Here is an 11,215-nt window from a genome sequence, read left to right on the forward strand (position 1 = left end):
TCTGTAGCTCATGCAAGGAGACTGCAAACCTCTGCACACGTTTCACAAAATTTTGCAAATTCCCTTGCAAATGCCTTTCGAATGCTGTCTACTCTGTACTACCCATAGGTAGATAGATGGAGTTCTTTATTGTCATTATGCCTACACATAACAAAATTCCTTTGGGAAGTTCTCTGCAATCAGTCAAATAAATAAATATATACAGGGGATGTATGTATGTAATGTAACGACACAATAAATTAAGTGTCCGACGTTGGCAAAAAGTATCGTGAAGTGCAGCACCGAGAGCCTCTGCGGGGTGGGGGGGGAGGATGCGTGACTGTAGGAAAATGACACGTGTGTGTGTGTGTGTGTGTGTGTGTAGAGGGGCAAGGAGCTTAACTGACTACAGTATACAGTATGTGGTCTATGTGTAGGTGTGTACAGGGGTGTGTGGGGAAACAGAACACTGCGACTGCTGGATTTAGCTTCCTCGTATTATGGAAACATTTTTACGAAAGGTCAATGGAGCCATGAAATATAGCAAAATGCATGGGAGAAAAATGCATGCTTGTGACATCACTCATACAATGGGGCAAATAATGAATGTTGTGACATACAATCCACCAGTCAAATGGCAGTGATCTATTTAGGTGTCATAATATAGAATGAAGTAGGAGCATTCCATCTTGATGTTTGGAGTGACATGAAATGTTATGTTACTCATTGACAGTCTGTTATTTATTATTTTGTATGTTGCTTTTGTTACATATACGTTGTATTTTTTTTAATGTTCGAAATAAATTAAGCCAACAGTTACTATTATCGTAGATACTGTATCCTGTGACCCAGCCCATTCATTAGGTCCTCTGTGGTGGACAAAAAAGTTAAATTGAAAGATACTCTTGATGGTGTGTCATCTTGAGAGCTACACAGTTGATGGTGAACTCAGGCTGATATGATTAAACACTACTCTTGTTTTTAGGTTTGGGAGGGCCGTTGGAGGGTCATCCCCTTTCATGTTCTGCCAGAATGGCTAAAGGACAATGATTACCTCTTACATGGACATCGGCCTCCTATGCCGTCCTTCCGGGCTTGTTTTGGAAGCATCTTTAGAATTCACACTGAAACAGGAAACATTTGGACTCATCTTTTAGGTGAGAATGAAATGACTTGTGAGCCTTTTTAGCTGTAATTTCTGTTTTTACACCTTGTCCTTTCAGTTTTATATGTTGTTTTAATGTTCTTGACAGCAATTCTTTTCTGAACTGTGAGATGGATATCAGAAACAAGTCAAGCAATGTGTTGAAGCTGTTTTATCTCTTTCAGGGCTGATCTTATTCCTTTGTCTCGGCACACTAACCATGCTGCGGCCCAACATGTATTTTATGGCTCCTCTGCAAGAAAAAGTTGTGTTTGGGATGTTCTTCCTTGGAGCTGTGCTCTGTCTCAGCTTCTCATGGCTTTTTCATACCGTTTACTGCCACTCTGAGAAAGTGTCTCGCACCTTCTCCAAGTAAGGCTTCACTGACCAACTTTAAGATGAAACAAAAAAATATATATAAAAAAATTCCCTTCCAGAGAACTATTTGTAGATTGCCATGTCTGTTGCCATTTTAAACCAGAGCAATTCTATGGCAACGGAATTATAACAGCAGCAAAATCTGGACATATGGCATCTAACCATGACAGATTAGCTCAGATTGTAATTCCATTACCGTAGAATTGCCCACCATGTCACTGCACTTTATTACTAGGTTTTTATTTTATTTCTTTAATTTTCATGTATAACTGAGGATGTAAAACCTTGGCCTGGGGATGGACAACATCTGCCTGGTCTCCAACTCAAACCTTGGGGAGTTTTGTAGTATGGTGCATGCAGCACCAAGGCATGCTCCTATATGCAACCTGACAGTAATTGACACTCTGCTTGCCATTCTAGGTTGAATGTTTTTTGTTGTTGTTTGTGTTACAACAGCAGTGCCACTGCATTAAAATACACGGGTTACCCTGTCTGTCATATAGTGCATGTGCTGTGTGGGCACTAGGTATAAAATCTAAACTGGTCAGTAAATATGTGTGTACATATACACACAAATGGTTTATAATTGTGTCTTCCTCTCTGCTCAGGCTCGACTACTCGGGTATCGCTCTACTGATCATGGGCTCCTTCGTGCCCTGGCTGTACTACTCATTCTATTGTTCCCCTCAGCCTCGACTTATCTACCTCACCATTGTATGTGTTCTTGGCATTGCTGCCATCATAGTGGCCCAGTGGGACCGATTCTCTACACCTCGTCACAGGCCCACAAGAGCAGGTGCTTCACAGTTTAACGTAATATTCACTTTGATACAGTATTTTATATAACTTTGTGTGTGTGTGAGAGATCGGTATTTTCCGATATGTGAATTACGTAAGTATCTTAACCCGATACCGATCCGAGATAGGATTGGTCCCATCCCTACTCCAAAGCGCGTGCACATATAGGAAAATACAGATCCAACCTGTGACATTTTCCAGTACTGGAGAAGAGCCACTGTGAATCCTCGCAACTGCTGTTTGTTGCTCTCTGCTTGTTTACTGCCGAGCAGGAGGAGGGGAGGGGGAGGTTTTTGAAGCCGGGCTGTTTGAGAGCGCTCTCTTCCGCAATGTACTAGCTGTGGTTAGTTGCGGCTCTCACGTTCAAATTGTCTGTTCGTCGAGCACGGATTTTCTGAAAAATTAACTGAATTGTCGCTGAAAGTGTGTGCTAAAAAGTTAGCTGCTTCACTGTCCTGAGGCTGTAAAACACCAGCTCAGTGTGCAGCCGAGGATGACAGCAGACAGAGATTCTGTCCACTGAAAGGGACAAGGTCTCCATTAAAACCCTGCGCTTGAGTGTCGGTGATGATACATTTTTTTTTACAGTTGAAAAGCTTTGCTTTTCCCAAAAGTGAGAAGTTTGTGCAGCACAAACAGCGAGAGAAGAAGAAAGAGAGACGGAGGAAGAGAGAAAGTGAGCGAGAGACAGAGAGAAAGAGAGACAGAGTGCTGTCTTTTCTCTTTGTCTATAAAAATAAGGCTATAAAAGTCTTTAAAAAATAAAAGTACATAATTCTTTCACCAAAACATCAAATCTAGGCTTTCATCTTAGATGCACCTTCTGGCAAATTGTAGCTCAACTTTCAGGTCTCCTTTTTAAGAAAATCCTCACATAAAATCAACAATAATGATAATAATAACATTAAAGCAAATAGAGCTCTGGTATTGGCTCGGACAAGTATTGGTATTGGCAGATATCCAAATTCAGGTATTGGGATCGGAAGTGAAAAATTGTGGATCGGTGCATCCCTACTTTGGAGTAGTGATTGTAATTTGAAGTGTCACATTTTGTGCTGAAGATATTCTTAATTAAACTGCTAAAACATATTTTATCACAACCAAATCACTGCATAGAAAATTTTGCACTTCATTTTGCATGATAATGGAATTTTAAATTTTATATTTTGTGAGCAGTGTTGCTGATTTTTGTTGAGGGGTGGTGGCCAAGTGGTTAGTGCGCTTGATTTGAGTGCGGAAAGCTCCCGTTTCAAACCCCACCTCTGCCACATTTTTTTTATGTAGAGTTGCGTCTGGAAGGTCATCTGCATAAAATTTGTGCCAATTCAACATGCGGATCCACCTCGGGTTTGTTGTGGCGACCCCATGTGCAAAACATAGTAGCAGATAAAGGGACTTGGTGCTGATTTTTCTTGCAGGCTGTTGCACATCTGAAAACTGATCGCCACATAATATTTTTTCTGTTATGATAAAGATTTTTATGCAAGCTCAGGCTGGTTCTAAACTACACCAAGTAACCTAATACCATGTTTCTCTTAGGTGTGTTCATGGGCTTAGGACTAAGTGGCATTGTCCCCACCATGCACTTCACTATTGAGGAGGGTTTTGTTAAGGCCACCACAGTAGGCCAGATGGGTTGGTTCTACCTGATGGGTGCCATGTATATCACTGGTGCTGGTCTGTATGCAGCCAGGATCCCTGAACGCTACTTCCCTGGCAAGTGTGACATCTGGGTGCGTATTTAATGCAATATGCTAGAAAATACATCCTGTAAAGTTGGGGCGTGAGCTGTACTAAACATTCTACAATTTGTATTTCCTTCATGAGTACCTGTGAACATATTGACTGTGGCTTATATAAATGCATCTCTGTCCTGCTTTCTAGTTCCATTCTCATCAGATTTTTCATGTTCTGGTGGTAGCAGCAGCGTTCATCCATTTCTACGGGGTTTCCAACCTGCAGGAGTTCCGTTACGGCCTAGAGGGGGGATGCACAGATGACTCTCTTCTCTGAGAGGCAAACTGACTTGCTTTTCTTTATAACCCTACAAATACACACGCACTTAAAATGCTGCTGGAATTCATCATGGTCACTTATTGCTCCCTCTGTACTGATTTAATCAAATCATCTTTGGGTTTTTGATGTTCTGTGTTTTGGCTCCAATAAAGTAGCATTAATTGGCCAATGAAGTATCGAGGGAATCTACAACAGGCACTACTTCTTGAAATTATAAAGCTTGAAGTCACTAAAAAAACATTGTGTGCTTCTATAACCAATGATCCCTTCCAAGATGTAAGTTCTCCATCGTTTGTTACCATTGCACAAAGGGTACATAAAGTATTATTTGTGGTGGAGCAGAGTGTACCTACTGTAATTTTTTTTTCTTGTTCACTTTTTTGTTTGTCGGTTGGCAGATAAATATACTGACTTCCAGGACTATTGTGTAAAACCAGGACCATCTAGGAGGATTAGGGACTACATACACCCTTTTCTTTCAGGAGAAAACAATAATCACAAAGTGTGTATTTATGTTAACAGACTTTTTGTTGTTTTTGTTATTGTTGTTTTTAAATGTGCTGACAATGATTTTGTTGCTTTCTCTCAAAAGCCAGAGGGCCATTTTAACCTGCAACTGCAACAGAGCAAAAGCCCAACCAATCTTGTAAAATCTCAAAGAACTAAGTGATGAAGGTAAAACACCTCAACAGGTTTAAAAGTAACCTTTTCATTACAATTATAACTATGACCCATTGGTATGTCTGGATTTTTATTTATTTAAATTTATTTAATTCCCTCCCCACCGTGCCCCATCTGTTTTGGTTCAGTGATTTTTTTTTTTTTTTTTTTTTTTTTTTTTAATAGCACAAAAAATTAAAACATTATAGTAGCTGTGCAACAAAAATATTTTGTTTCACATCATCTTAGAAGACATGCTTTTAAATATGTTGAAATTTAAATAATTGTGCTGTCAATGTTCAGTACAACAATACCGTGAGTTATTCCTGGAATAGGAGTGGGCTAAACAAACAAACAGTGTACAGATCTGGAGATAATCTTGTGTTTTGTGAACCTCTTTCTTTTCATGCTAGATTTCAGATGCAATGAGAGGTGTAAATGTTAAATGCACCTTAGTGTATATTATTAAATTTAAACATTTAAATCTCCATATGGGGTTTTAAATGCTATGTTTGCTATAAACATTTAGTATTCCTGTGCCTTAGGCCAATGGAAATGTTTTTTAAATAAAATGGCCTATCTTAAGTCAATGGAGCTTCAAGGATTTCCAGATGTTCACTTTTTTCCTGCCATACACAATCAAATCATTATTAAACTTAGAACTTCATTGATAGATTTGTATCAACTGCTGTTTAAGACTCCTTTTCTAGATAAAGTTATTTGAGCTTTATTACAAAGACTAAAACAGTGTGTACTCTTGAATTTGTGTAATGTCCTGTGTCGAAAGTGATAAAGCATATGTTTCACTGAAATGAAAACATAAATATTTATTAATGGTTAATCTTGGGGGAAATTATTGTAATAAATTTTTTTTCCACATCTGTAAACCTGTTGTTAAGTTGCCTTTGGTTCTCGAATACTCATCCGGTTCACACAGGTGGCATTCTCAATATAACATTTCATATAAATGTAAAACTTTGGCATTTGCAAGCCCTGTGTATCAGTAGTAAGTGCAAGGCAAACAGGATATACAGTCTTCTACCCCACAATTAGTTTTTTTGGAGAGTAAAAAACTAAACCCTTTTCACCTTTAGGATTGTTAAATTCATTTTAAATACTAGTACTTACAAGCAGTCAGAGAGCAGTCTTGCAGTTAACTGCTAGCTGGAGATGAGTGGCCAGACTAAAGGTGCCCTGACACACTACAGTTGATGGAGAAAGGTGGACTCGGGCTACCTTGCCTTCAAGAATATTACTATGCGGCCCAACTTAGACCTCTGATATGTTTTAGGTTCCCCAACCTACTCAGCCAGCTGGAAGGAAGCTGAAAGGGTAGAAACAGAAAAAATACCAATTATGGCAATATTGTCAGATAAAAAATTAAGAAACAAATTTAACACCATGAAGGATTTTATGTACGAATCTATGCTGAAATGTTGGGATGGGGTACTAAAAATTTGTAAACTGGAGAAAATCTCTGGGATATTAAGATGGATAGTGTATGATTCAGACTTTTTGCCAAATACTCAAGATAACAGGTTTAAAACTTGGATCTCAAAGGGTCTAATTTCGTACTACTCTTTCATCCACAATGGGTGTTCATGAGCTTTGAAAAACTGAAGGAAAAAAATGGTCTTAGTCAAGATGACTTTTATAGATATTTACAAATCCGACATCATTTCGATCAAAGTATCAAAGTCTTATGGGAAAACAGTAAATTAGGATTTATACACACCTTTTTAACTCTAACAAAATCAATTTCTATGAACAATATAATATCTAATTTGTATAAAGCAATTCAGTTAAGAAGGTAACAGAGTACATTAAGAAAAAATGGGAAATTGAGGGAAATCTGAATATTTAAATTGAAAGTTGGGAAAAGATTTGTCATCTTCCGTGGAAGACCACAGGATCTAATACATGGCGAGAGTTTGGATGGAAGAGTATTACGAGGTTCTTTACCACACCTGTTCAAAAAAGACACAGAGGGAGTGGGGATTCATGTTGGAGGCTCTGTGGCTCCTCTGGGGCCAACCACTATCACATTTTTTGGGATTGCAGTATTCTCAGATCATACTGGTCACAGATTTGTAATCATGTAAATTATGTTTTTGGGTCTAAAGTGTCGTTTACATTTGAATGCTTATATTTGGGAGATGTAAATGTTCAGAATTGGAGAAGGGATGAAACAAAATTATTGGCAGTCCTATTAATAGCAAGTAAAAAAGCCATCACAAGAAAATGGTTGAAGGCAGACCCTCCTTCGGTGGAAGAATGGATAGAAATAGTCCACGATATCTACGAGATGGAAAAACTATCCTCCATCATTCGGAACCAAAGAGACTCTTTTTACGAAACATGGACAAAGTGGACAGAATATGTGAAATATACAAGATCGGACTTTATTTGAACAATATTTTTATCAATGAATACTAATTATTCATTTTCTGACCAAATGTAACAGCACTCTTCCCCATTTTTTTGTTTTTTTTTTCCCCTCTGTTTTCGTATATTTGAAAACTTAAAAATAAAAAAATTACAAAAAAAAATAAAGGTGCCCTGACACTTGCATGGTTTTTGATCCGTGCACTCGGCCGTGCACAAGAGTAAACTAGTCTCAAACTCATTGTAAACCGTTGTAAACTGTGCACAGCTTTGTGCACGTGCGCAAAGAAAAATTTTTAAATGTTCAAAATATCCTTCACGCATCAATTACGTAAATTTCAAGTGAACATTGCACAAACGATTCAAAAACACTGCGTGTGAGTGAAGTGATTGCGTCAGCGCACCGCATCACAGCGCAGCTCATCTGAACGATTAACAAGATGTTAAACCTATCATAAACATACTTTTACAGCTGCTCGTTAGAAGGAATCAACGTGCAACTGTTTTACCAAGCTACTACAATATAAACATTACAAATAATTACCTTTTTAGACTGTACCATATATGTTGTCCACTTCATTATGTGTATGCACGAGAGAGAGAAAAGCTCCAGCTGGAATAGCCCTCTGATTCCGAAAGCGATTAGAGGCGTTTTAAACAGCCAACTTGAAGAGAAAATGATTAATCCACTACGAAATAATTATTTTATATATGCAGCTTCCAGTGCATAACACGGGGCATCCAGTGGAACAAAGCGGGTGGGATCCTCACAACAAAGTGCATGTAAGTGTCAGGGCACCTTAACAAAAACAACAGTCGAGCTTAAACAATTATAATATCTATGACTAGAGAAGTGATACTATGGATATGTGCTAAGCAGAATAAATGTATACAACTCTATTTCAGTCTTTGGTACTAGAAATAAAAACTACCTCTACTGTGCAAAGTTATTGGTAGTTCTTTTAAATGTTCAATCTACATCCTAATTATTTAATCTCACACCAAAATTTTGTCAACTATAAATTTATAGTGTTTAAGACTTGTTTACGTGGTGTATTCAACAGGTAGCAGAGGATTGTAAATAAAACTGCATCTTTCCGTTTATGCTTTGGCATTGAAACTGAAATTTGCTTGTTCTGTTTTCACACTTTTTTGTTTTATTCAAATCATTCAATGCAAATACTCCACTAAGTGAAGTTTTTCGTCTTTTCCCATGGGCTGTTCGAGGGAAGAAAAAAAAAAAACAGCTGCTTCTTATGTATGTTCAGTACACTATCTGTTCCAAGGACGTTTTCATATATATATGTGGGTGTGGGTTATGACTACAAAACTTTTTTCAAAACTTTCATTTTCCTGATGTTGCATTTGATGAACTTTTACCCATAGATCATTTTTTTGAAGTTTATTGCATTAGATCTTGAAAAAACCTCCTACACCTTGCGCCACATCGCTTTTAAAAATACATGAGTTTACATAATACTATTTAAAAAATAAAGTAACAAGAAAAGAATTAACAAGTATCAAAAAATAACAAGAAAATATATACAAATAAATATTGCTAAAATATATTAATAAACAATAATTAAAAGAAAAATTAAAGGTAAAATAGATTAAATTGAACACGCCACTCAACAAAGTCTGCTGTCAAACTGGTGTCTAAACACTCTGTCAACCAGAAAAGCACCACAGGTGCTTCAAAGTCTGGCTTAAGATGGAGTTAGTGTCCCAACACCATCACAGTCTGCAGTCTGGCGTCGAACAATCAGAGATGCAGAACCTTGTGGAACTTTTCTCTGAAGAGAAATTTTGTTTGCAGTTTGATGGTAAGAATACCAAGTTGTGTGCTTGAAAAATGACAGAAGAACATTACAACTTGGCATTTTGGCTTGTGTCAGTGGAACCGCTGCAGACATCTATATACCACTACAGGACCTGCTTGATGAGTACAATGCATGGAACAGTATTCAGATGATCATCTGTGACACAACAGCAGTCAATACTGGTTGCAAAAATGGTGTTGTAGCCAGGCTTCAGAGAACATTTAGAGACAAGGGATTCAATGAACCCTCAATACATCGGCTGCCAGCACCACATTCTTGATCTTGTTCTGCGACATGTGTTGAACTTCTTTTTTCCGATACGGTCACCTAACATTAACTACGAGTTTATTGATGAGATTTTGGAACAGTATGATGATTTGCAAAATGCATACTTGGGCACAGAAGTGATACCAGAGTATGAGAACCTTGGCTGGAGAGATGATTTTAAATTCCTTTTTGAGCTTTGTGAAGCATACAAGTTTTACAAAACAGGAAAAATGGCCTTGCATCAAATGGCACAAGCTGCCATCACTTCACAGTGCCAGGTGGAACTTTTTTTTACACTTATTGCATTATTCCTTCTTCCAAATTGGTGAGAACAGCTGAGGGTAACTTGTGATTTCATTGCAACTACATGGTCGCGGGCCTTGTTTTCAAACAAACACTATTCAGAGACGGATTATGAAGACCTGCTGTCAGCAATATCCAAACTTAAGTGTCCCAAAGCAGTGAAATGCTTCTCACTGGAAAAAGGAACCATCAGTGCTTGATGTGCCTCGCTCCAGCATAGTAGCTGAGAAAGCTGTAAAGTTGATGGAGGAGGTTCGTTCCACTTGCAGAACAGACATATCTTAACAGCAAATTTATTAACACTAATACACAAATCTGAAACACTATTAAAAACACTACAAATGCTATATGTACTCATTTTCATGTACTCGTGTACTGTATGTAAAACTGACATGTTATAATAAAAAGTGTTTGAGCCGCTTTGTGTTTTAATGTGAAATATATATACTGTCTTAGGTGCGGGAGGTTTTTTCAAGGTCGGGCAAAACCAAAGACATTTTTGTGAGTTTTAGGTAAAAGTTCATAATTTATAACCCCAGGCTAATAAATTTGAGATTTGTCATAACCCTAATATAAATATATATATATATATATATACACTCGCGCATATGCAGTGCATCCAGAAAGTATTCACAGTGCTTAACTTTTTCACATTTTATGTTAGAGCTTTATTTCAAAATTGATTCAATTAATTTTTTCCTCAATGTGAATTTATTTTTGTTTATTTTTGTAAGTTATTATAAAAATAAAAAAAAATCTCATATAAGCATTTACAGCGTTTGTCATGAAGCTCTAAATTGAGCTCAGGTGCATCCTGTTTCCACTGATCGTCCTTGAGATGTTTCTGCAACTTAATTGGAGTCCACCTGGGGTAATTTCAGTTGATTGGACATGATTTGTAAAGGTACACAGCTGTCTACATATAAGGTCTCACAGTTGACAGTGCATATCAGAGCACAAACCAAGCATGAAATAAAAGGAATTGTCTGAAGACCTCCGAGACAGGATTGTCTCGAGGAACAAATCAGGGAAGGGAACAAACATTTCTGCTGCTTTGGAGGTCCCAATGAGCACAGTGGCCTCCATCATCTGTAAATGGAAAATATTGGGATCCACCAGGACTCTTACAAGAGATGGCTGGCTGTCTAAAATGAATGATTGGGTGAGAAGGGCCTTAGTCAGGGAGGTGACCAAGAACCTGATGGTCTATCTGTCAGATCTCCAGCATTCCTGTGTGGAGAGAGGAGAACCTTCTAGAAGGACAACCATCTCTGTAGCAATCTACCAATCAGCCCTCCATGGTAGAATGGCCAGACAGAAGCCACTCCTTGTAAAAGTCACATGGCAGCCCATCTGGAGTTTTTCAAAATACACTTGAAGGACTCTCAGACCACCAGAAACAAAATTCTCTGGTCTGATGAGACAAAGATTGAACTCTTTGGTGTGAATGCCAGGCATCATGTTT

At 38.0% G+C, this 11,215-nt stretch overlaps 1 protein-coding gene across 1 annotated transcript in view; it reads left to right on the forward strand.

The window, feature by feature from the left end:
* The window catches only part of adipor1a (adiponectin receptor 1a), a 29,977-nt gene extending 24,190 nt beyond the window's left edge, over positions 1-5,787 (forward strand). The window contains exons 4-8 of the mRNA XM_034166847.1: positions 965-1,136; positions 1,309-1,495; positions 2,110-2,297; positions 3,839-4,032; positions 4,184-5,787. Coding sequence (XP_034022738.1) covers positions 965-1,136; positions 1,309-1,495; positions 2,110-2,297; positions 3,839-4,032; positions 4,184-4,312 — 870 coding nt within the window. The 3' untranslated portion in view covers positions 4,313-5,787. The remainder of the gene's footprint in view (positions 1-964; positions 1,137-1,308; positions 1,496-2,109; positions 2,298-3,838; positions 4,033-4,183) is intronic.
* The last annotated feature ends 5,428 nt before the right edge of the window (positions 5,788-11,215 follow it).

The sequence above is a fragment of the Thalassophryne amazonica genome, chromosome 3 (assembly GCF_902500255.1).
Source record: "Thalassophryne amazonica chromosome 3, fThaAma1.1, whole genome shotgun sequence".
Taxonomy (NCBI): Eukaryota; Metazoa; Chordata; class Actinopteri; order Batrachoidiformes; family Batrachoididae; genus Thalassophryne; species Thalassophryne amazonica.